This window comes from Lingula anatina, chromosome 2, assembly GCF_051362555.1.
Source record: "Lingula anatina isolate TDL-2025a chromosome 2, LinAna3.0, whole genome shotgun sequence".
Classification (NCBI taxonomy): domain Eukaryota; kingdom Metazoa; phylum Brachiopoda; class Lingulata; order Lingulida; family Lingulidae; genus Lingula; species Lingula anatina.
Window position 1 is genome coordinate 35,568,090 of NC_141768.1, and position 26,954 is coordinate 35,595,043.

The following is a 26,954-nucleotide window of genomic DNA, read 5'->3' on the forward strand; positions in this document are numbered from 1 at the left end:
ATTAACGTCTCACGTTAAAAAAAAAATAGAACCCAACCTGCTAAGGGTTATTAGAGACTAAAACCTGTGATGGGCCTACAACATTTAAAATGATCACTTATCAATAAAACACACACAAAAAGGATATTACATACAAAACTTTTCAAACCTTCTCTTTGTTGTTACACAAAAAGTCGTGAAAGTTCTTGAATTTTTTGTAATTAGAATCCCCGTGTAAAACTTCACAGCTTTTACTTTCTTTTTCCATAATCTCATGCTTGAAGTCTTTTCTTAATTTTTAGGCCCCGGCCTATTCTTCAATTTTTTCTTCAAATCTTTATAATGTTTTTTTTCTCGCATTTTCTACCCCCGAGTTCTATTTGCCGATAGTTCGTTATATCCGTTGTTTAACTAAGCATTTCTGTTTTTTATTAAAGCACCGTTGATCTCCTAATATTATAGTTTTTCTTCCCGCCTTCGAAATGTTCAGCGCAAACGCGGTGCCCTGCTTTTGATCCAAACCTGCTATTTTATATTTTCCTTTCTTTCTACCATATTTTTCATTCTAACGGGTTTGTTGGGAACTTATTAAACCTCATGTATCGATCTCGCTTACTGTTATTGTAGTAGCGGGACAAAAAGCACGCCATGGTTTTTAGCACCGCTGTAAGTGCATGTTTCGACGTAGCAGGGCTCCCCTACCCACAATGCAATTTTAATTTCCGGAAAAGATGAAAAAGGCTAATAGGACCCTGGAGTTCCATTCCTAGGACTACCATTCCTGTTACACCGGCAGCGGGAGTTTAAAGAATATACGGGCAGAGATAAAGTGCCCATCTCTGGTAACCCAGCCGGAGAGCAGCCTGAGCTACCGTTCTGGTCGGGGGGCAGACATTCTGTCCTAGTGCAGGTTTCCTTCTGCCGCCGCTGCAGGATCGGAGAATTTCTGTCACTGGTTAGCAGGATGGGACACACACACACACACACGCACACACGTGTACGCGCGCGCGCGTTAATAAGGAGACTCAGGGATTAGGTGTTAGTCGGAGATTGGTTGAAATACCGGGTAGTCGTGAGTTTGTCGAGCTGTAGTTGATTAGGAACAAGTTGGAATCAGGTCTCTAGAGCAATTCCAGTAACTTGCCTTCAGTAGTCTGTCCAGATACAGAATTCGAGATGTAGGCTAGGCCTACAGTTAGAAGGGCCGATTCCAAAAATACAAAGTTAGACAACTTTACTTATTTTGTGTTGTGCGATTTATAATTTATAAAGTATTCGTGCAGTATAATCACCAGTTTTTTTCAAATATAGGCCTAATCTACTCAATGCCGCGAGGAGACGTGTTACACCCGATTTCCATAGATTAGATCGACCTACTTTAGATCGACCTAACTCCCTGGGGGTTCACGCTAAATAGCTGTCAGTCGGGCGGACACGAAAGTTAATTACCCCCTTCCAGCTTGTAGTAGGCGGGACGGACATTTAAGTCGGATTATCTGAAAGTAATCTAGTGAGACTCCCCGCGGGGATAGATCGATCTAAAATCTATGGGAATAGAGCCTTAGTCTACCTAAATTTCTTAGTCTGAGAGATCAATATTATTGTACAATATTTTTAAATTATAGCAACAATTAAGGCTATTGAGGTCTGTGCCATGAAAAAAGGAGGGAATGGCAACAGGTTTGTGGAATAATTTCCCGAAAAAAACTAGACTCCGCAATCTTTTTATCGACTAAGTCTACGTGCGAATATTATTCAAAGGGCTTGTTGGTTTTCATTTTCTGTGACCAGAGATATAGAAAAAGTAAATTTTTTCACGTATATTTTTTAACTCCACTTTTCACTTTTCTTCCAATGAATCTCTATACTGAGAATGAGTGATTGGATGAGGCGTTTATCCTCTTTGACGGTATTGTAACTTAGCAATATCGCCACCATTTTGTTTTCCTTTTCACAGTCCAAAGGTCGAGGTCGTTCCCATTAAGCCGGTGCTTCCAAGTTACGGTTAAGTTTTCCGAAAAAAGCTGATATGGCATTTGCAGCCAATGTACTAGCAAGGTCCTTCTCAACGTCTGTAGGACGCCAGGCGGCTATTAAGCACGTCACTGTTATTGGTGGAGGTCTTATGGGATCAGGCATTGCTCAGGTTTGCAGTTTTTGCTTTTAGTATTACAGCTTTGGCAAAATTCAGAACAAAATTTTGCGCCACTGATTGGTCACATACTGCAGATATAGATACGTAGATTTAGTCATTTAAAAACTGAAAGTTGTCTTTCTTCATACTTCAGTGGACAGTTGGTATAATAAAACAAATTGTGCACAGTCTTGGAGATTATGAAGAATGCTGACCAGAAAGAGGCAATGGGCCCCCTCCTCTCACTGTGCACTATTTGTTTATGAATTATGATAACATCTTTTTAAAATGTGCATTTTTTCACCCTTTGCTTACTGTGTACATGTCAAATTTCAAATAGGTGGCAGCACAGTCTGGGCATAATGTCACTATGGTTGATGTCTCAGAAGAAGTCTTAAAGAAGTCACAGGCCAACATTGAGAAAAGTTTGATGAGAGTGGCAAAGAAGAAATTTGCAGATAAGCCAGAGGTAATAGTGTAGACAATTGATTCTTTAAAAATAGTAATTCTCTAAAACTTGAACAACCTACTGGTATATTGCTGTTTCACCAGCATTTTGTTGTAAAACAGGTTACATACCCAGTATATTAAAGGAATGCCCTTTAGTGATAACAAAATGTTTTGAGTGTTACAGTGTTCCATGATAGTGTACACATGTCTCTCTCTCTCTGTTGCCCTTAATATGACAGTAATTCCTTCAAATTCAGGAAGGTCAAACCTTTACCAAAGAAGTACTGAGTCGTATCAGTGTGAATTCAGACCCTGCTCAAGCTGCCAAATCTGCAGACTTAGTAGTGGAAGCCATAGTGGAAAATATAGACATCAAACAGAAGTTGTTTAAAACCTTAGATGAGAATGCACCTCAGTAAGTAAATAAAGTTAAATCTTCTGATTAAGTTTTTTTTAAATCATACTTCATATTTTACATGCAGTATATATATATATATATATATATATATATATATATATATATATATATATATATATATATATATAACCTGGTCGCAATGTTTCTTGGCAAACAAATCACTATCACTCCTTCAGGTCAAAGCAGATACTAACCCAGATGTATCTGTACTTAATTTTAGACATACCATATTTGCCAGCAACACGTCTTCACTGCCAATCAAGGACATTGCCAAGGCAACACAGAGGCTTGACAGATTTGGAGGACTGCACTTTTTCAACCCAGTGCCAATGATGAAGTTGGTGGAGGTGAGATAACAGTGTGTTAGGGATACCAGCAAGAGATGCATTATTAAAGGCTCATTCTCAATGAGACTATTGGTCTATGTAGGGAACTTGCTGTATGGGGACTCTCCCTGAGCCCAACCAGATTAACACACCTCTTGTTTCCAACTCACTGGTATTATCACCAGCTTTTCTTTGTATTAATCATTGCCAAAAGGAGGTGTGTTAATCTTTTTAATGTGATTGCATCCAGCGAAGGTTCCCTCAAAGTTGGATTGAATTATGTAGAACAATAGTTTCATAGGGATGAGCCCACAGATATGAGTTAGACAGAAAACTTTTCTTTTTAATCCCAGTTAGGAACTTCTTATGCTTCTAACGTGGATGTAATAGGAAGAAGTGAGAAAGAGAACTCTGCAAAGTTCTTTTGAGGAGCTGGGGAGATGATTATTGCATTAGATGTGACAGTGTGTTATTCTGACCATGTGTGGTGTATATTTTGGTGGCCAGGACTTCTATTAATGAGTATTATAAAAAGAATGAATATTTTAATGTGTAATATTTTCTTTTTTTCTGCAATATTATATTGATAAATTTCAAATGAAGGTTTTGTCTTTTCTCAACCATTTATCACGGTGAACTCAATTTTTTAAATATTCATCTACAGTATATCAAAGACACTGTTGCTTTTCCTTCACTGATGGCCTGCCTCCTTGCAGTCAAATATTTGTGAAATATGAGGGATTTTTTTTGTGTGTGAGTTATTAGGTGATACGCATTCCTGAGACCAGCGATGATACTTTCAAGTCTTTGGTTGCATTTGGACAAGCTGTTGGCAAAACTACTGTGGAGTGTAAGGTAGAGTATCTTTCTTAAAAGTTCTTACTCGATTTTTCTAGAATTAACATCTCTGGGAAGGAAATGTAAAATCCACCACTTCTTTGAAAAGTATAGGATTTGATATTTCTCACAGTAGGAATTGGCTGTGGTTAAAGGGATAATAACTCTTCGTATGAGATCTATATTTCACAATAAAAACATTGTGAATAACTCATAGAAATATAATATATTCTGTTTTACCACAAAAACGGCAGTTATAGGTATTTTTTCTGATATCTGAGCTTGCTTTTAGACCACGTGACCTCCACTGATGGCTATACTCTGTTAAAATCTCTTAAGAGATTTTAACAAAAAAACAAACTTTTTAGAAAAAAACCAGGGACTAACTTTGAATGTAAAAATGGATTCATTAACCATTGGTAAGTATGGGAAAATTGTTGTTTACTCCAGGAAAATTCATTTTTTGGCCGAAACGAAGAGTTATTATCCCTTTAAATTAAACATGAGGTTTAAATTACAAGTAAAAACCCTGTATGATGATAACTGAATAATTTTCAAATACTTTATTGGATATTCAACAACTTTATTGTTTTAGACATGTAGAAATATATTAATCTTTTCAACAAGTGTTCAATTCAGGAATCCTTATGACATTTGCTAAATAACATAAAATTTATAACACCTGAATGGTAAACCATCTTATTTTCAGGATACCCCTGGGTTTGTGGTCAACAGGCTGCTTGTCCCATACATGGCAGAGGCTATCAGGATGTTAGAGAGAGGTAGATGGGGTTTCTAGTTTGTTTTCAGTGCCTTACAAAAATTACATATCCTAAAATAAAGCAGTAGTGCACATGACAAATCCACTGATATTTTTATTTTTATTTTCAAGTGATAATTTGAGAGAAAATTAAAAGCATATTATTGTTTGCACTCCTTTGATCAAAAACTGTTTTGTATATGTATACACTATTATTATTATTATTATTATTATTATTATTATTATTATTATTATTATTATTCATAGGTGATGCCACTGCCAAGGATATAGATGTAGCCATGAAGCTAGGAGCTGGCTATCCTATGGGACCATTTGAGCTGTCAGACTATGTGGGATTAGACACCATGAAGTTCATTCTGGATGGTAAATGTGCAGTTTGAACACACACCAAATCATATATCTTTGTGCAAACTGACAAACTGAATATATGGCTCCAACTTAACAACTTTTTAATGTTTTCAAGCAAGATAAATAATTCATTGATGTAGTTGCAAGGAAATATATATTCAAAGAAATTGCATAGCAATTAAAATATTTTGTCACAGGGCCACATCTGTTATTCAAAACACCAACACTACTGTTAGTTCACATCAAGCAAAGATTGGTTTCCACCATACATGACAACACTAAGAGGCTTTCTTATATATTCTCAATCAGCCTTGCTGCCATTTTTTCATTTAGATATGAAATCATAATAACAACATATAGGTGCTTCTGGATGTACTGCATTTTAAAAGTGAATTGTTGTCTCCGTTTTTTATAGGCTGGAGTAAAAATTTTCCTGACCAGCCACTGTTTAAATCAAGCCCTTTGTTGGATAAAATGGTAGAAAATGGTAAACTGGGAATGAAGTCAGGAGAGGGTTTTTATACCTACAACAAAAAATAGCTCTGGACGGTGAGGTAAGTAAGGTCAAAAAAGCATGGGGATAGAAGCAGCTTTTAAACAAGACTGACTCAGTTGAGAAATCAGAGGAACAGAGTCATTTTATTTCATCTGGAACAATAGGTTTAACATCCTGTTTTATTCTTAAAAATTCCATGTTAATCATTCTGTGTAGTCACAAGATGTTAAGTGATACAATTTAACATATTAATTTTATGAATGGACTTCACGAGATTAGAATGCATACCATGTTAATTTATCAGCAAATTAATTGTTATAAATGCAGTGATATATTTCTTTTAATAATAATTTGAAGTGGAGGTGTAATAACATAGAATAGAGCAATTTTTCTGCAGAGATGTCATGGATTCATGTTAACTGACCCAGTAATAACCAGCCTAAGGCCATTGAAGATTCCAAGCATTTGGAATAGAAACAAAATCATAATGTGAAAGATATTTCCAAGATATAAAATTCACCTAAAATGAAAGAGTCTTCTGATCAAAAAATGGGTCATTAAGTGATAAAATCGAAGTAAAATTTCCTGACATCCATGAATCTTGATTCTTTGGGATCCTCATTCATTTATTATGTTTTTCTTGAAAATACAATTTAGATACTGTAATAAAGATATCACCACCCTTCTTTGAATTTTTATATAGTGCATATAGATGTCAAATTCCTTTTCAGGAATTCAAAACTAGCCTCTGAAGTCACAAGAACTGGGGTCATGAGGACAAGGCAGTACGGAATAAGGGGTTTTCGGGTTATATGATGCATTATGTAAATGGACATGAATGATGGCCTATATAAAGCAATAGAATTATGTGCCCTCCAGCAGGACATTTGAATCAGTATTACAGGGTACTGGTAATTCAGCTGTGATTTTTACACAATTACATTCAGTGACACTGAAATTATGCCTTTGTGGTGATTGAAAATATATAAAAGAATAAAGCTATTCACTTTATTTTTTCTATTTTTCTAAGTATTTTAATCTTTGAAAAAAGGGTTTGTATTTTCAAGAAAAGTTTTGGTAAACAAGTGGTGTACGTATTTTAAGTGTATTGTATGAAAAAACGGAAATTAAATTTTGCCATTAATTTTGATATTAACATATAACTAAAGCATGCACTGGGTGACAACATCTATTTTTTCCATTACATGTATTCCATATAAATACTCAGCTGCACATTTGAAAATACAGGAATTATTTTCCGAGTAACATGAATCACATGATAATAAAAACTGATTGCAAAGAAGAACCTCCTCAAGTGGCGGTGGATTGTAATTGTGTTAGGTGTGACACTCAGAGTTCAGTTTGAAGTTCTCGAAGATTTCCACATTCATGGTTAAACACTTGACACAACATCAGCATAAGGTTCATCAAACCCCTCACAGCAGCGCTCAATCAACCCGTTTCCCTCTGGAGGAGGGAGGCAATGTGTTGGGAAAAGAATTTTAATCAATTTTAATTACTTAAAAGTAATTACAGGTGTACATTTCCATGTTGAATCCTACATTCTGAGAAATCGAAATTTTTTTCTGGGAGACCCTTAGCAAACAAAAAAGTCCCTGACATTTGATTTAAAATGTCACTTTTTATGTTTTGGATATTTTATGTCTGAAGATCTCGTAAGTCTTTCTAATATATCTCCATACTCATTTCCCAGCTCACTCCTACACGCCTCGATGAGACTCTCTTTGATTCTAGGAGGTAAAGTCTTCACCATGGAGTATTTCCTCGTGTATATATCAGCAGAGATGCCATGCTTCTGGCACCAGGTGATCTGACCTTGTGGCATCCTTTTGACAAATACAGAAGTCCCCCAGGGGCCGATCTTTAAATATTTACCAAGACCCTCTGCTTCCATATAGAGCATACATTCCTTCAGTTCATCTGCCCTTACCATCCTCAAGGACTGCTGAATTGAACGAGTAAAAACAACAGGGCCATAATGTCCAAGAATTCTTGTTACACATTTCTGCAAATTGGGTGTCTTGTTGTGTCTTGCCTGGCTAAGAGTTTCTGCCAACATCTGGAATGACAACATTATAGCTGGAGGGATGATATTACTGGATTATAACTATGTTAGGTGCTACTCTGCATGAGTTTTGGGTTCAGTGTGAGGTGAGACAGCACTTTTATCATCACAAGTGGCAAACTGCTCATAAATCACAATCAGACCTGACATATTGCCAAACATGCCAAAAAAATGTTACACGCAGCATATCCTTAAATTTAAATCTGATGTGTGCAATCTTCTTCACTTTTAAATCTCCATGTATGAATGCTCTCGGGATAATTATACACAGCATACCCTTTACTTAAAATCTCACGTGTGCCAGCTTCTTCATTTTCAAATCTCCATATGTGCATGCTTTCTGGATAATTAAGTGGGAGCTTTTTAATGAAACAACTCCGCAACCTTCCATCTGATACACATTTTATGCAAAATGCCATTCACACAGACCAAATTATATCACATTAGCATTTCATATGGTCACACAGGTTTATCATTATCAATGTCAATTTTAACAAATTAAGTCTTACTGACCTCTATATAGATCAACTAATAATTTTCTGAGGGGTTTTGTTTCTTTATATATATATATATATATATATATATATATATATATATATATATATATATATATATATATATATATATATATACTTTTAATTAACTGATCTATATAGATGCCAAATAGACTCTATTTGCAATACAGTCACACAAAGACATTGGTAGCTTAAGTGAACCATTTTAATTAAATCAAATGACATTTTAGTATGAGTTTATTTTTCAGAGAATGAAAAATGTATCTAACCAGAAATTATTCCAGAATGTTGAGTCAAACCTATTTCAAAGTTGCATGTCCTCCATAAACATCTAAATAACAAATGAAAACCTCAGCGTCTTTTCTTTTGCACATCATTATTTTATATTATTACATGTCATTGATTAGAAAATACAGGAGAACTAAACATTTTCATATTGATCTTCACAATCCAGTTCTGGAGCCTTAGGTGAATACAGTTCCTCTATGACATTTCCATACTTCTCCCCTACTTCATATCTACACTTTTCTATAAGTTGCCACTTGGCATTTGGTGTCAAAGTCTTCACAATATACGAGTCACATGTGTAATATCTTTTCATGTATATATCTGTGGAGATGTCATACTTTTGGCACCAAGTGATGTCATCCTGTGGGTGTTTTTTAACAAATATGGAACTTCCCCTGGATCCAACCTGTAGATATTTGCCAAGGCCCTCTGCTTCCATATGGATCATACAGTCTTTCAGTTCATCTGCTCTGACTCTCAAAGATTGCTGAATTGGGCGGACGTACACGATGGGTCCATAGTGTCCTAGAATGCTTTTCACACATTTCCACAATATTGATTTCTTGTGGCTTCCCTCCTTGTTCTGTGCATCTGCTGATAAAGTTTCTATGATCTGCAATGACATAATACCTGTCATGTAAAAAAATAATGTCAAGAAAGGCACTTTTTGTCAACATTGAGCTCTCTCACCCCCTTCCCTCTTTAGCAACAAGGCATGGTTTGTTGCCACTTGATATCTCTTAAGGGAAACAAGAAATTGCTGGCATTCTTTCAGTAATTTTTCATTCACTTTGCAAAACACTACTTTGGCTTGATTTAGGTAAAAGTCCTTTTTGGGAGAGACGTAGCAAGTGCACCTCGCATGCCCATCACACTTTATGTGCACAGTAAACACATCTTAAAGTATTATACAACTTGTATATGGGACATGTTAAATTAAAAAAAAAAAGCTCCATATAGTCCATAAAATAACAATCAAACATTATCTACAGTTCCATGCTTTATTATCAACTATTTCATATATAAATCTTAAAACCTTTACAATTTAATAAATAACTAACATTAAACAATGTTTATTTTTGTAGCCTGACAACTGTACCTCACTGAAGTGTTTCCTAATAATAATAATAATAATAATAATAATAAATTAAGATTGAAACCAAAGGTTGATTTTACATTTATAATGTAAAAATTATTGAATATTACAAACTTGACAATGATACATTTAGTGATTTACATATTTTTAAATTATATATGTAATTAAAATATTTGAACTTAAAGTATAAATTTCATTGATAAATGAGGACTTAAAACTTTCAGTTTTTAGGTTGCGTAAAATAAATACCTTTAATATTCTTACATTATTTGATAAATACATAAAATTCCTATTAACCAAAAGAACAAAACACATTCCATCATTATATAGCATTTCCATAAAACCCCTTTACACTGGATGGCATCCCTTCTGCGACCTTGAAACTGGCATCGCTGTGGTTGTAGAAAGGAACCACAAGCATCGCTTTGGTTGCAGAATGAATGCTCAATGATTGGTCAGTCATCGGCATGTAAAGTTTTTTTTTTTTTACTCATAAATGGGTCCCTTCTACAGGACACAGAAAGGAATGTCGTCCAATGTAAAGGGGGCTTTACTGATTGACCATTGCAATTTTTGGCGAAGCCTTTGGATATTTACTGAATGGTTCCACTTCACAAGATTCATGCTGTAATGTTAACTTTTTTTTCTTGTCACTTAAACCTTTTCTGTTGCAAAGAATGAAAAATTTTTTTTAAAAAGTTGTGAATATTAGAATTTCATTAGTTTGCTAAATAACTCCTGGTCATTTAGTACCCAAAATCTGACCTAAGTGGAAGTTTAGGTAACCAGCCCAGAATGAGCCAAATATGAATTTAAAAGTATCATGCAATCTGGCCATTTCCAGAAAATAAATCTGGAAATTTCCTGCGCAGCAACTCAGTTTCTGGATGTATGAATAACAACCTCAGGAAGGTTTTTGTTGGCAGATACCTGTCTGCCAGGTTCAGTGTCAGTTCATAGTCACTTGTGTTTATATTAAACTGCTGAAGTACATGACAAGCTGCATGGTAGCTCTTGAAAAATGTCACTGTTTTTGACTGTTTGTACAAGAAGCCACACCCCTGAGATGCAAGCTGCCCAAAGATGGTGGCCACTACAGCTGAAGGCGGAGAACGCAGCCCACCCAACCTCTGCATGAATGCTCGAATGTTTACCACTGGGCCAGGCGACAACAATGCTGCCCTCTTCAGTTCAGTTTCAGAAGCAACTTTTTTCTTCAATGTTGACATCACCTGTAACATGTGCACATGAATATGAGCTCCAGGAGGGGACCAACATGGTCTATCTCAATGTTACATAATTTTTTGACACAAATTTCATATTCATGGATAAATGTGGATTAAATCCAATTGCTATCAATTTGGCGTGTCATGATGAGGCACCATTGTTGAGGAATTTTGTGTTGTAGGCACAAGTTTACATTTGCATTAATTAACCCTGAGCACATAAAAAATCACCAATAATGGAATACTGAGTCAAATATTCACTTTGAAACTTGCCTATATATATGTATCTATAGTCATCTTTATTCCTGTTTCACATGCCAACATTCATTCATACATATTTTGAAAAAGATGAAACCAGAATGACCTTCTGTCAATTTTTCTGTAGCAAAAACCATAGAATAATAGGTATTAGTATGATAGGTGTGAGTGTGCCATGTGACAAAATGACAGGGGTGCGTGCATCAGTTGTGATGGATCTGTCCTTGGTACAAATACATTAGGTGTGACAACAGAAATTCAAGTGTGTCTAGTGTCAGAGCATCATATGTTTGACACTGTGATAGTTGTGGCACATCTGTCACTTGACAAAATACACACGAAACGACAATGCTTGTGACATTGCATTTGGTGTGACAGTCTTCAGTTTATAATTAGCAATGTCATCCTAAATACATCTGTCCCAGCAACCGAGTGCACTCCTTTCCAATCAATCTTTCTGTTGACTGTATCAGTCCACACTTAATCCCTGTGCTGAGTTTATCAAAATAGTTATCCTTCCTAGAATAATAACCTTCATAGTCCTCCTGAGACACATGTAATAGGGTACATGTATTTCATGTATTCACAGGTATAAATATATATATATGTAATAGTATATTGTAGCGTACATTGATATAAGTGCCTTATTATAAATAGCTCTTGTATATAAATATGTGATATGAATATGCATACTGGTGTTAGCGCCCTTTTTATGTCACGTGGGTCATGTGACCCTGGACTATAAAAGCGGTTGGCGCGTAATTCAAAGTGAGATACACCAGTGATCGGCTGTGTAGATAGTACGAATAAAGATTTTTCTAAAAGGACAATACATTTTTTGTCGTGCCTCGGTTACACACATAACTAGGAAGTTTGCCAGTACATTTTTGTGGAAGTTGCTTGACAAAACACTGGGTGTTTCGCCATGCCAAGCAACATCCCAATCCTTTCTTTGACAGTTCCATCATGACGTCCATAATTTGGCCATAGCTGATTTTGGCTAGAAATCCATTCCCTTGAGCACGCACCAAGCCACGTATGGGTACTATGGGACCAGCGTACTTCATGATGGCAGCCTTTAGGCGGATGACATTGGAGGGTTTAATCACGGTGCGCTTACGCTGAGATGATTGCATCTGCAAAGAGATGCATACTAGTAATGCCTTTCACTAGAGAAAGTACGGAGAAAACGCATACATGACAAATTGGACAATGTAATAACCCATGGCCAGAAAACTTTGTCAGTTCTCAGAAATAATAATAATAACGACCTTAGACCCCATTCCCAGGGATTAGATCGATCTACTTTAGATCGACCTAACTCCCAGGGGGTTCACGCTAGATAGCTGTCAGCCGAGCGGGCATGAAAGTTAATTACCCCCTTACAGATTGTAGTAGGGGGGATGGACATTTAAGCCGGATTATCTGACAGTAATCTAGTGAGACTCCCCACGGGGATAGATCGATCTAAAAGCTCTGGGAATACACCCTTAGATAACACTTTGTTGAAACCATGTTATGCACGCGACTACTGAATATTACTGGCATTCTGCTGATGCCTTTTTTTAAAACCACTCTTGCCAACATCTGCTGCATGTATCTCTTCTAAGTGGCACCAGCAAAATGAATTTGAATGCCACAAGATATCAGATTATTAAAGAATTAATCCACTGCCCCATATGCCATCACAGCTATGTGCCTTTCTTTTTTTTTAAATCTGTATAAGTCTTATGCTAATATCCATATAAAATGCAGCATACTGTTATCACAAACAAAATATGTAACACTTTTTGCTATCAAATAATTTGTATATTTATTGTGATATTTCATATTTACTAAAAAGTAGAGAATATGACATGTAAAAGGGATTATAACAAATAAAATAACTAAAAAGAGCTATAGTTTTCAATTTTGGTAAGTGATGGTTTATATGTGACAATGTCTATATAGGAAATACCAAGGTATCGACTAATGACATTTTTCAAATAAAATCCGTTAATTTTCAAAAGGGTAGAGCAGAGAGCAGAGAATATATTCTCCCCAATGGTATCAGATATAGGAACTCCCCTTGTATGTTGTGAGATACAATTTTGTTGTTGATCACCAATCAGGAAGTATGACCATCATGAATACTGATTAGATAAAAACCCCAGCATACTAAACACAAATTTGTTTTGAAAATAAAAGTGAAATGATAGGTATTTTAGATCAATTTTTGAAAAAAGCTGCCTTCTTTTTAAGTCCTGATTCAATGATTTCTTAATCAAGTTCTGTGGTATCCATTGTACATAAGGTAGTTGTTTTTACATGCTGCCAATTGAAAATATATACTTACTCTTGCTCTAAAACTTTTCATGGATATCTGCAAGTTTTTTTTATCAAAAAGTAGTTTGATCAACTTGAAAATTCCAGTAAACAAAAATTCTAGAAACAAACTACAATATCTAAATTAAATAACATTGCATGCATTAAGTATTGTATATGTTTAATACTAGTAATTTGATATGATAAGACAAACAGACTTTGCCAGTGAGCTGGACACCAGAATATCAAATAGCAGCACTGACATCAAATTGTAAATTCATCAACTCATTATTTTATCCAGCATTTTGTACTTCCAATTTTCAAAGTCCTCCTTCTTTTTCATGGCCTGATATTCACTTTTTAGGTTCTTAACTTTAGTTTTAATTGACTGCCAATGCCTCTCATAGCCTCCTTCTCCAAGTTTCTCTGACAACCTTGAATAGGCTTGGGTTTTATAGTGATTGTTGCGGTATAAACACTGTATGTCTTCCTCTCCCCATAGTTCAAGAAGCAACCTTGTTTCTGCTTCTGTCCAATTGTATCCACGTGGTGGTGCCTTTGTATCATCCATTATCTGATTTTTTTTAAAAAAGAGAAATGGACTTGGTAAGATAATTACTGTAGAATACCTTCAGCATATTACAAAGACATTTTAAATTTTGCATATATTGTAAAAGCTGTTGTACTCTCTTATCTTACACCATCACACCTGCAACACTGTCATACCTTCAACATTAATTTGCCCTTCTTAAGTGTTGCTTCAGTTTTTGTCAAACACAAAATGAAGGGGGGAAAATACAAATCAACTGCACTTCAATTCTTCTTCAAAGAAAGAAAAAGAGTAAATGTGGTACTGCTCAACTTATACAGCTATAACAAAATATATTCAAGTTGAAGTATATATGTAGTTGGTCAGATATGTTTCCAGTCTGTTTGACAGTCTTATCCACTTCAGGTGTATAAGTTAGACCAGTTATAAATTGTTTCTCATGCAGGATATATCTGTGTCATACAATTTTCTTCACCATTTCACTCAGATCCCAGCTCTCCAAATTCCCTGCCCTCCTTCTGCTCTTGTATTCCATTTTGAGATTCTTAATTTTAAATCGGCACTGGTCAGGAGTTTTGTCAAACTGTTTCAGCTTCAACATCTGCGAAAGTTGAAGGTAAACCTTCAAGTTGTGGTAATTATCCTGAAGTTGTTTCTGTATTCTTTCTTCTGCACACATGTTGATCAGCAACAGCACCTCCTGCCTTGTCCACAATATGCGAGGCCGTGGCAAGTAAGATAAGCTCTGAGTTGAAGGAAAAGGGACAAAGTAAGATGACAGTTACCCCTAACAAGTTGCAATGTCCCTTACATTGCCATACCTAAAAACTCTGTCACATGTAACATACTGTGTACTACAATGTTACTCAGATATTTCATCAAAAAATACTATACCAACTATATATATATATATAGAGAGAGAGAGAGAGAGAGAGAGAGAATCTGACAATCTGTCTCACCTAACACACTCTTAACATGTAACAAGGCTTACCTGAAACACTGCAATAACCAACCCCCTGCCTCTCTTAACATTGTCACCTAGATTGATTTCAGTACTCACTGTTACATTTCAATTGTCACACATACCTCACTGATAAATTTTGTTTTTAACAATTATAAGATACGATACCATGTTTAACTGTTATAAGATACAATGCTTTGCTCTGTCATAATAAATAAACAAAGCAGTTCGCACTTGACATTGTCATATATCGTGTGTTCTTAATTTATTGCCTGACAAAGACCTTTAATTTACATAATTGTAATGTTTATGTAAGGCCTCAACAGAATAATTATAAAAATTTTTACTAAAACCTGTCTAGTGCCATGTTACATATTACACCCAATCCACTGAAAGCCAAAGATAACAAATCAGAGAGTGCAAGACATGATGTCATGTAGTATATCAAGGCAAGTTCTGCCATCCCAAAATAATGTATTCTGTTGAATGAATGAAAAACCTGGTTTTCACAACCTGGGGAATATTCAGGATGTAGAAATATATATTTTTTTACCAATAATCAAATCAAGTAAATGAGTATAATGCTGAGATAAAAGAGTAAGACTAGGGATGTTGGTTCTGTATGGCACATTTGGATCTGCACCAGGCCCACATACCTGTCCTATACTAAAGTTGCATTAGGAACAGATGATTCTTGGATCTTCTGATCCCCAGATCAAATATGGCAGACTCTACATGAAAACAAGACCACCTAATCCTTAAGTAGTCTCCTCGCCTCCACACAAATTAAATTTCGGCTTTGAGGTTAAATTGCAAGGCCCCTGCACGGAAGGTGCGTGTGGAGGCAGGAAGACCATTAAGGGATTATTTGGTATTGCTTTTTAGTAGAATGGGCCATATTTAGTCTGCAGATCAGAAAGTCTGCAGATCATCTGTTGTGAATGCGACCTAACTATTAACTGGGTAAAACAATGTCCCTGGTGGCTTATGTGAACCATAACATCGTATTAGTTGTGACCATGGGCAAATGTGTTAGGTGTGGCATTGGATTTCATGATATTGAAAAAAAAAATGACAACAGTAATGTTGGAGGTATGACAGTGTGACAGATGTGACAATATGTAAGGTGTGCCACTTAAACCAAGCAAAATTTACATGTAATGTGTGTGCGAATTCTTTGAACCAGATTAAACCAAGTGACTCCTCTAAATATGTAACTTCTATTATGTAACACCCATGTAAAAAAAATTGAAAGCAGAACTCAATACAGACATCTCACATTTACCAATACAGGCAAATTATGAACTTTCTTGAGGCTCACTCACAAATATTCTCATTTGCCAAATCACTACTGTTCATTTTTAGATGAAATTCAATATTCTTTTAAAATTACTTCCAGTCCAGGTCCGTGCACTTTATTAAATAAAATAAACTGTTTCAGTTATGATATTAGAGAGTTGCCAGTGCCATTGGGATACGATGGCTGGATTGATATGTATTTGTATACGTAACCACTAACCTGCTATTGTTTATCAAGTTCCAGTAATGCTGGCTTTTCCTGTCAAAGGTGGTGCTCCTTCCAACACATGGAATTCATAATATGAATTCATGAGATGCTTTGTATGCTTTTAAACATCCAAGGAAGCACAGGATATGTCACCCATGTTCCTTTAAAGCCAAGGTATGTTTTTTTTGTGACAGTAATTTTTAGTAATTTCTGGTTTTAATTCATGTTTCACAAGGGCCTACAATCAAGTCTTTTGCACTTTTAAGTTAAAACAGAACATCTGAACTAAAGTAAAACAACTCACTGTTGTCAATATGTAATAACTTAAACTGGCAGTTAATAAACAATATACAACATGTATGCACTAATGCTGTGATTATTTACTACATAATTTTGGATCTGTTGGGGCAATTGCTTACGATATGAGTGCACATAAATCCAGTTCCGAATTCAGTTTTAATTCCTGCAAACCTGGTAATTTACTCTGACCCGATTTTGTTTTTATTCCAGGTTTAATTTGGATACTCTTACAGATGAACAGTGTACAGAATATTTTAGATTCTACAAGAGATTAGTCAGGGTTCTTCACATTCCCAATAAAATCAATAAGGCACATATAGTGTGTTTACAGGATAGTATAATATGAGCCAAGAAATGATGAAGGGCAAACAGTATAACAAGACTGTGAACTTACTAGTAAAGAAAATGACAAGTATATAGTGGATTGCTTATTAGTAAATTGTATCTGTGAAATTTTTCTTTGCTGGGAGCAAATAACTTATGCACCTTTCCAAATGTGATCTTCATTCGAATGGAATTGACTGTTATACCTGTTTATGCACTCATTTCTACGGAAGTTGTTTTCCCATCTCTTTATGTAATCTGAGAATAATGTAAAACAGAACAAAACATTATTCACTATATCATTATTGCATAATGAGTTTGTCATTTACAAATATAAAGGCTTCCGTACAGTACATAAGCCTTAAAAAGTATTGACCCTACTTAGTTTTGGCACGAAATGAAATATAACACTTAAATGTCTTTAAAATACTGTACAAAGAGCTACATGTCTCAAATTGAGTAAATTCACTGTCAACTTCACAAACAGTGATTCAGCTGAAGGCAGAACTAGTTTTGGCACTTGGAATGTCAGACTTATCATCTTAAAATGCTGTACAATTGGATTCATTATAGCTACATTATTACTTGGGTTCACTAGAAAAGATGTTAATTCTTTGAAATAAACCGGGATAATACCTTTATTTAATATGATGAAATACACCCCAGTAAAAAAAAAACACAAAATATACAACTTAATTTGAAATTCAACTGAATACAAAATCATTTATGACACAAATTTAGCAAGTTTACTGCTGAATTCACAAACAGGAGTTTCAGCTGATAGAAAATGACTTTTTGCACCTGTACTAATGGAAATATTACATTTATTGTCATAAAATGAATTAAAATAATACAAATTATTTCCCATAAATTAAGCTAGTTCCCTGCTGAATTCACAGAGTTTCAGCAAAAGGCAAGGGATAATAAAATGTTTGCCATGCCTAATTTTCATTTTTTTCAATAAGCTTCGCAAGCATGGCAAACATTTTCTCATCCCTTGCCCTTTCTTGTTCAAGGCGCTGGGTCTCGTGTTGAAAGCGCTGAGTCTCCAGCTCCTGCTGTCTCCTCCTTAATTCGAAATACTCTTCAAAACTGGGGCCTGAGTGTCTCCTCTTGCTCGTGGATGGCTGTGTGCTTGTGGAGGGCTGCTGAGTTTCTTCCACATCTGCTGGCTCTGCTGAAATTGTCACATAAGCCTATTGTGAATAAACACATATCTATGGATTGAGCAACACAATTTCCTAAATTATATATCCAGTGATACAGCGAGTCAGACTCAAAAAAGGTTCACACATCTCAGTTTTCTGCCCAATAAACAGCTATGTAGCCAATGTTTTGATTTCATTCTAATTAGTTCCCACCATTTTTCAATTTTGATAGCCTGATCTTTCTACCCGAATGTAGCCTTTAGGTAGTGACAATTTGCAGACTTACGTTTTCTCCTCTGAGACAGCATGGCTGCCTCCCGGACTTTGAGGCCCTTATCCACATTTTCCTTCTCCTCTCTTTTTTTCTTCTCTTTTTCGCTGTTCTCAGTAGCTGCATTTTCTTCCAAGAGATAAAGAAGTTCTTGGAGAAGGCTTTCCCTCTCAGTCAATTCCTCATCTGTTCCTGATCTATACAAAACAAAGTGAAATAAATGTACTCCTAACCCCCCCATTCTCTACAACTGATAGTGGAAAAGACATTTTACTGACAAATGAAGTAAATTTTATAACTTCAACACTAAAAATGTCTTTGATACAAGAATCTATTCATTAAATTTTGCTGACATATACTAGGAAACTTAAACATACTCACGCCTTCAAAGACTGCATGGTCTTTTCTTGGAATGCCAGTTTGAGGGTCCTGACCCTCGCCTGGCAGCTTTTGATGTTAAAGCTGCTATGGGAGCAAAAATTGAGGTTGGTGACCACCTCCTCCCATTTGGCTCTCCCTCCTGCAAATGGATTGAGGGTGATCACCTCCCTCAATAGCATCAAATCATCTTTTGGGGTGAACCTCTTTTGTTGACTCGCGTAGGTTGACTAAAATGAAGGAAACATTGTGATATTATTTCATTACCTGCACATTACTTAAATTATTGCAAATATAATCTAAATAAAATAACAAGCAAGCAGAAGCATGTTTGGTTATAGCCCCCCCCCCCCCCCCCTCCCCTCCCAACACATAACCAGCAATTTCAAAGGGGGGAGAGGTGGTCTTTTTTCTGAAAAAAGTGGACCTTTCACCATCGAACCTTCGTGTTTAAAGCAAATCTTCAGACAATTTTTACCCAGAAGTGACCTTTCCCCAGCAAAAATGGCCGTTCATTAGACCCCCAAAAACACCCTCTGCTATGGACGGGCCTGATAAACCAAAACTAACGACTGGTCTCCATTACACACGTGCTATGATAACATGGACATACACTTGAACTATTATAACAAAGTATAAAGGGCATATAAATCAGTAAACATTACCTTTAATAACTATTTCTGATATCCTACTGCACTGACTGGATACGAGCACTTGTATTAGGCCGACTGCATGTGAAAGCATTCAACGTCAAAGGTGCGCGCAAACTGATTACGTATCAATCAAGCCATTGTATCCCTCCAGCAATGGAAACTCTCTATTATTGTTGCTTGAATCATATTTTGTTTTAAAATGATCTTTGTTAAAGTAAGTAGTGAGCCCTGCAATCAACGCCTCCCCTCGTGTCCAGACATCATGTTCACTCTGTGCAATTTGTTTGAGTGCACTTTTTAAAATATTTGCCATTAATTTGGATATCAAATTTAGGAAAATAACAGATAAAACTCAAAGCAGAACCATTATTAAAACACTGTCTCTTCTTATACACAGTGCATCGTTTTTACCAAAAGAGCTCGTATCCAATTAATGATGCACTATGAAAGCACACAGGTTACATGATGAAAGACGCTGCTACAAGATGTAATATTAAAATGTGTGACTTACATTTTTACCCCTAGCAGCAGGTTGCACAGATGTTGAAGGCATATCTTGACTATGACTGCCATCTAGTGAGTGTTGCCAGGTAGGTTTCATTGATGGGAGATTGCTGTGTTCACGCGGCTGCATTGACCACATTGGCTGATTACTAGACACACTACTACTTTCAAATCCTGCTGGTACATCTACATGTTGCATCACTGAACCAATGTCAATATCTACTAACTCTTGTTTGACTTCCACTGTATCCTGTATACTGCAAATGAGCTTTGTGTTCAGAGCTATGTCTTTATTATCATTGGATTGTGAGTCTTCCCCGTGTGATTCCGGGGTCTCATGAATGTCCACCTCTGTGATTGTATCACTTGCCTGTGGCAAAGTGCATGGACGTTTTAGTGGCATCGTCTCTTGTCCTTTTATAGAACTTGAAGCTGGTCTCTTAGCACACAGGTTTTTGTAAAGATGCACTGGGGAGACTGTTGAAGAGGCCTCCCCTTCACTGGTCCTGGAATTATTGCCTACTTCATTGAATCTATTCTCCAACTTTGCATTGTCTTGAATGGTAATAGGTGTAGGTATAGTCTGAATAGACCTGTGACTGTTTGTATCTTTATCACTAACAATCCTTTTCTCACTGGACTCTGTTAAGTCTACAAAAGAATTGGATGTAGGGTGACCTACTTTGACCCCTGCCCATCCTGTTTGCAATGCGCCATCTGCTGGTGGCTTCAAAGCTGAGTCTTGGGAAAGGTCATGTTGGGATGTGTAATTCTGTGGAGCACCAATGGTTCCTTGGAATACCTGAAACACTTTCATGATCTGGGCAACAAATCGCCCACTTTCATATCCTATCTCAAGGTTTGAGAGCTCCAAAGATATGACACCATCTTCTTTATTTTTTACCTCAATGCTGTGTTGAAACTCTCCTGAAATGAATAAACCAACAAAGGTGATAAAATAATAAATACTCATCTTCAAATAGCACCTAACTGTTTCAAATAAAAGTTTCATGGCAAAATAGTTTTGAGGATTTCCTTCCCCACCCAGGCACTGGAGAAAATTGCCCTTGCTTTCCTTGCTTATATCTAGGTCATGCTGTAAATGAAGTTGTATTATTCTAAATTAAAAATTATCTTTAAAAAAAAAAGGCACATAAGACCTGAAAAAACATGTGATGGGAATATGAACTTTCATTCTATTGTTCTTTGTTGCGAAGTGACAAATCACATACAGTTTTTGCAAATGGTCTTTTAAAATGAGGTTTCTGTTCCAGAAGCGCTGTATTGCAAACTCTGATTAAAGAGCTCAGTTTTCTGTCTCCACACAACCTGTACCTCAAATCCTTCTCTTACCTTCTTCGTTTGTGGCCACAAACTTGCACAGCTGGCTGTCTGCCAGTGCTGCACATGTCTTTACCAGCTCCAGTGGCAAATTAATGTCAAGTTTAGAAATCTTCAACATGGTGCTGTCTAAAATAATAAAAATCAACACTTCAATTTTTGTAAGTTCTTACGTTAGATATAGTTTTACTTCCCAATATGTTGGGCTGTTTAATCAACGCTCCCATTTCAAACAGTTCTATATCAGGCACTTTTCACATCATGCAGTGCACAAAGAACTAAGGAACTGTTCTGCGCTGTTCTGACAATTTTGATGCCTGGCCATTACATAAGGTCAACTGTATAAGGTAATTACCTAAACCAGCCCCATGCTTGACAATGTCAGTAAAACTGATGAATTTTGATTGGTCTTTGATAAGTACATTGGGTTTGTGAAACGAGGGGCTTTATACCCCCCCCCCCCCCCCCCCCCCCCCCCCCGCATGAACTCCCTTGGATATTGATATTGTGTAATCATCTAACTTTGTACATTTGTACTCTCTTTCTCCTAAACAATCAGAAACTCCTGAAAATTGCACATATGGCTATGCAACAAGCATGTAAGTATTTATACTTTCATACCAGAGGTGAATTTGCAGGGTCCATTGCTCAAGTGCCAATTTCTCTACCTCGGTGGTCGGAGGGGTCTGTTACTATTTTGGTAAACAAATCTTATTTGTTGGTTTGCGGTAGATTTTACGGCAGTAGATCTAAGAACATACATACAAAGATATATTCCCGAGGACAAAGAACAACTTGAGCGGCAATGAATGAATGATGCACATCATCGACATCGGGGCTTCACTTAAATCTTCAAAGATATGACCTATGACCTATCTTCTGCATCGATTTTCTTTGTATTAATATTTGAAGATACGATAAACAGCTTTAGACCTACCTTTACTCTGCCTGAGAGCTGATTATCGCATTTAATAGTCGCAGAATTTCAACTCACTCACGCTGCTAAATCAACCTTCTTGTAATGTATTGCGGTTTACCCGCCACCTATCGTCGGAAGAGTTAACCATTGGCATGTACTATTGGCATATGAGCTAATAACAATAATAATAATACAAGCAAAGGGATAAGATCCTTTTTAATATTTGACACTAATGAAATTAATCATGCACACTTTACTATTTCAGTCGCACCCTAAATTAAATATCTTTAGTTTAAAAGAAAATAAACTTCCCTTCTATGTTGGAGAGTGCTATATATCGCATTATAGTAAGACAGAAGAAAAAAAAAATTGTTACAAACTTTTTTAAATGCCCAAGGTTCAGCTTGCGAATGCTTCTAGTTGAGCACAACACATTTTGTACAAGTTTCACAATAGGACATAAAAATATTAACAAGGTAACTTGGTATGTTTTTGAGAATGTCATAAACTCAGATCTATACCAAGTTAATTATACCTATTAAATTGTAATATTTTTAAATCTTAAATCTTTTTTAATCTTAATTTAACAAAATCTCAGAGATTTTATTTAATGATTACTTTTAAGATGTAATAAAAAACAATGAAATGTTTTATTCAAATAAATAAAATTACATACATTCAATTTACATATTTATATACAATGTTGTTTTACATACTTTTTGGGGGGGTTCTAGTAAGCCTCCAAAAGGGTAATAGTATCTGATATGTTCACGGAAACAAATTAATCCCAATGAACAACTTTTAATTTCTCAACCATTACCAAGTGAGCATTCAGTTATTTCTCAAGAAATGTCTGTGATGTCAACTGAGTAACCCCTCTTTAAACAGTTGAAAATAAGTTAACATTTGTAGCTGCATGCATGATAATTTTTTTAAAAATGCAAATTGTCTCTCTCCCTCTTTTACATGAGGTGGAAGTGAGATCATAACAACATTCTGGCTATGTTAGAAATCCCCACAAGGATTCCCACATTTTAACTATCTGTAAAAACAATATAACAATAATGAAACTTGATGCTACACGTATTTTTCATATAGAAACTGTGGGAAATTTACGTCCTCTTATCAAATCTATTTTCATCTTTTTCTGCATTTTATTTTTTTTTATTTTTTTATTATTATTATTATTTTTTGTAACTGTCTTCTAGCACTTTGAGCCTTCAAAGGTTTTTCATCAGTCTGCAGTGTGACATCAGGCCCAAGATATACAGTCTTGATGGAAGCTACGTTCACTGGTACAATATGCTGGGCTTGACAGCGTTGAGTCTTTCGACATGTTGTGGTAGATATTACAGAGAATATTTTTGGATGGGACAATCGTTAGTTAGGTGTTCTAATCAATATGCTGATGCTCTGCTCCTATATGCTGTAAAAATGTCCAAATTTTACGTCCTGTTCGTGATCTTGCAAAGAGAATTCCACAAAAGGTAATCACAAACACCCATGATACACAGAGCACAAGGTCTGTGTCTTGTGTAGGCACACTGGGCAGAGGACCCAAATAATCTTCCTCTAATACTGTAATATTATCTAAAGGATGAAGTCCTGAAACAAAGATACAGATCATTTTCTAAGCACTGTAACAGTTGTCTATGTCTATTATTAAGTGTACACTTTTAATGTTACTTTCTTTCTATCATACTTTATCTGTTAATAGATTTTTTTTAATTGGCATTTTTTTTATACAAGAACTTCATTTGGAATTTTCTAACTGAATGATTTCTTGTAAATTTAACACAAAATATTATAGTATGAGCTATGAGCCAGCATTTTGTGATCTGTGCCATAATATACCATACCTGTGATGTTAGTGACAAAATTAACAAAATTTGTAAAGTTTCTTTCTTGAAGTGGAAACTTTGCCACAGCCTTTGAATTGTGGAAAATCACTACATTTGGCACTGCCACTGTTCCAAACCTGGCATTTAAACTGAAAACAAAGCCACAAAATTCTGTAAAAATGATAAGCAGTCTTTTTACATCAATATTTCAAAGCAAAGATAATATCAAAATGGTGTAGGAAAGGGATTCAGAAATAAAGGTGTTTGTTTCAGAGATAAGTGAAAACAATATGTAGACACTGATTGCTTCTATTACATCAAATTTTGCCTTCAAATAACATGACATAATGAGGGAAGTTACAGAGTCAGAGCACTATGTGTACAGATTGAACATTTTGCCATTTGTTAATAAAATTGCAAGAAATCAAATTTAATGTGTCAGGTATTCCAGTTTGCTGGGCGTAATAATAAGACCATCTGAATTTACCTATTTAATTGCACTGCATCTACAGCCACCACTTCCAACTGAGGAAAAGCCCGAGCCACTGCATTATAATGAGGAGCTGTCCTTGCACAAAACATGCACCAAGGTGCATAAAACATCACTAGAACACAGTTCCCTTCGCTTTCATTTTTAAACGTTAATCTGTGCAACAAGGTGGTGCTATTCACCAGCCGAACTGTAGCAACAGTTTCATTTGTCAAATTGCGGCCTATGCATGAGAATTTTTTCACTTTTGCAGTGGTGTTATTGTGTAGGGTGCTGTTTGCATTAACAGTCTCATTGCCAGCAGGTGGCACCAGTGAATTATCTTGAGATGATTCAGATGTATTAGCTGCCTCTCCAGAGGTTTCTTCTTCTGAAAAAAAAATATCAAAAATTACTATTTGTGTTTAGTGTGATACCATGTTAAGGGCAATATGTGTGTAAAAAAACTCTAGCCACAATTAAGTTTGTTAAATGATCTCAGATATGAAATTGTTCATGACATTTAAAGGAAAGTTCTAAACATTTGTCACTGACATTGTGGTTTGAAAATGGGCAATTTTTATAATTTTACCTGGAATTATCAGTGAGCAAATTTTACTAGTAAGTGACACTCAATAGTGTGACATACTGACCTGACTGTGACATACTAGATTTGGCATACTCACCTGACACACCATCAAAGCTATAAGGGTTCATCACACGGTGCAAAATATCTCTCAAAGTCAAAGCACCATCCTCTTGTTTCTCCTCTCCTTTATCTGCACCTGAACCCTCCTCTGCAGCCTTGATCTTTTGGCCTGATGTTTCATCCGAGGCAGAGACCTCAACCTCTTCAGCAACTACAGTGTCAGATGTTCCATCTTCAACAGGAACTTCAATTTCTGCTTCCCTTGTTTGCTCAACGTCATCTGTCGCCAACACTAATGCAAAACCTGCAAGAAATATGCATCATCCAGCTGAGCTGCAGACACAATGTTTCTCTCATCTGTTACCAAATCAAATGTTGTAGGCCTAATAAAATATGCATAAATTTTAAGACTCACATTATATAAGGACGACAAGAGCAGAGAGCAAATCATCATTACGCAGGTTAGGTTATTCACAGTTCTGATACTACTCTGTTTGCAATTAATAATGAAAACCTTATGTATATTAACATATTATAAGATAGAAAATAGCAAGCTTCTTTGTCAAAGTATATTCAAACATTTCTATTTATGATTATCCTCAAGTTTAGTTGACATTTGTAACATGCCACTACACAACTATAACTTGAATTTTTTGTTCTACCATCTAATCTGGAATTTTTCAATAAAATTTACACCAAAAGATACATTGTTAAAAGTTATGAGCATACACACAAATCATTTATTGGTTTTTTAATGAAGCGGCACTGCCAACTTGGTTAGGAATTTTTTTATTTTACCACGAAGAGCAAACATACCCCTAGCCCAGTCTTGTGCATTCTCCAAAACTCAAGTTTGGACTAAGGGAAACAGGGGATGATTCTAATCTAGGTTTACAATAAACCATCTATATTAATGCACATTAGTCACCTTGAGGGCATAAAATGTGTTAGACCTTAATTTAGCAAATAGGAATAATAATAATAAATAAATAAACTAATTTTGTGCATGGGACATGAGGATTAAATGAAATATTCATAAAAAATTAACCGATTTTGAACTTTTTATTTTTTGTTAATGGTAAACTAGTGTGGAATTTTTGCCAATGTGGTTTTCAGATTGATGAACCGAACAAAATGAGCTAGCTGTTCGAACCTGTTCACATTGCTACTGAATGTTATAAGTGCAAGGAGATGTACCTCCTCAGTTACGTGCCGTTACTACTTAGTTACACCAGGGAATTATATCCGATATAATTCGCTGGTTATACTGTTATAATGTATACCCCCCCCCCCCCCTCCCCAAGTGTTAAAGGTCTCACATTGTCTCTTTTCCCTAGTAAGATCAGACAAGCTACATTACTATATTTGGTATCAATAATCATATTCCTAACGCAGAAGAATATGATGGCAACCTCTCTTCTATTAAAAACACAGCATCAAAATGACCCACCTAACAGGAAAAACAAACAGTGCAGTACAATCCTGTGTGAATGAAGTTTCACACAGACGGCCATAATTTCTTGACCTATATTTAGAAATGTAGGTTATCAGTTACCTTCACTGTGATTGGTCCGATGGATCTGTCGAGGACAAGCAC

The 26,954-nt window shown here is 35.8% G+C and overlaps 3 protein-coding genes across 10 annotated transcripts; 1 reads left to right on the top strand and 2 right to left on the bottom strand.

Moving 5' to 3' along the window:
* Nucleotides 1–1,936: 1,936 nt before the first annotated feature.
* LOC106150701 (hydroxyacyl-coenzyme A dehydrogenase, mitochondrial) lies at nucleotides 1,937–6,780 on the top strand. Its single transcript, XM_013523647.2, has 9 exons — nucleotides 1,937–2,125; nucleotides 2,454–2,582; nucleotides 2,821–2,978; nucleotides 3,202–3,328; nucleotides 4,073–4,162; nucleotides 4,854–4,926; nucleotides 5,172–5,288; nucleotides 5,689–5,827; nucleotides 6,501–6,780. The coding sequence occupies exons 1-8, from the start codon at nucleotides 2,009–2,011 to the stop codon at nucleotides 5,811–5,813; spliced, it is 936 nt and encodes a 311-aa protein (XP_013379101.2). The 5' UTR covers nucleotides 1,937–2,008; the 3' UTR covers nucleotides 5,814–5,827; nucleotides 6,501–6,780.
* Nucleotides 6,781–6,942: 162 nt separating this feature from the next.
* Nucleotides 6,943–22,567, bottom strand: LOC106157998 (uncharacterized). 8 transcript variants are annotated; one of them, XM_013533825.2, is made up of 6 exons: nucleotides 22,417–22,567; nucleotides 21,492–21,608; nucleotides 20,146–21,065; nucleotides 18,985–19,211; nucleotides 18,619–18,800; nucleotides 17,471–18,358 (listed from the first exon to the last, which is right to left on the bottom strand). In XM_013533825.2, exons 2-6 carry the CDS (start codon nucleotides 21,598–21,600, stop codon nucleotides 18,126–18,128), a joined length of 1,671 nt encoding a protein of 556 aa, XP_013389279.2. In that variant the 5' UTR covers nucleotides 21,601–21,608; nucleotides 22,417–22,567; the 3' UTR covers nucleotides 17,471–18,125. The 8 variants fall into 8 exon arrangements, with proteins under 8 accessions (XP_013389283.2, XP_013389282.2, XP_086861278.1 ...); XM_013533824.2 differs by having other exon boundaries at nucleotides 17,471–18,361; XM_087005150.1 differs by lacking the exon at nucleotides 22,417–22,567 and adding an exon at nucleotides 22,245–22,371 and having other exon boundaries at nucleotides 17,471–18,361.
* A 462-nt stretch (nucleotides 22,568–23,029) lies between these two features.
* Nucleotides 23,030–26,937, bottom strand: LOC106150684 (thioredoxin domain-containing protein 15-like). Its single transcript, XM_013523620.2, has 5 exons — nucleotides 26,808–26,937; nucleotides 25,395–25,661; nucleotides 24,727–25,099; nucleotides 24,258–24,388; nucleotides 23,030–24,003 (listed from the first exon to the last, which is right to left on the bottom strand). The coding sequence occupies exons 1-5, from the start codon at nucleotides 26,869–26,871 to the stop codon at nucleotides 23,792–23,794; spliced, it is 1,047 nt and encodes a 348-aa protein (XP_013379074.2). The 5' UTR covers nucleotides 26,872–26,937; the 3' UTR covers nucleotides 23,030–23,791.
* Nucleotides 26,938–26,954: the final 17 nt, after the last annotated feature.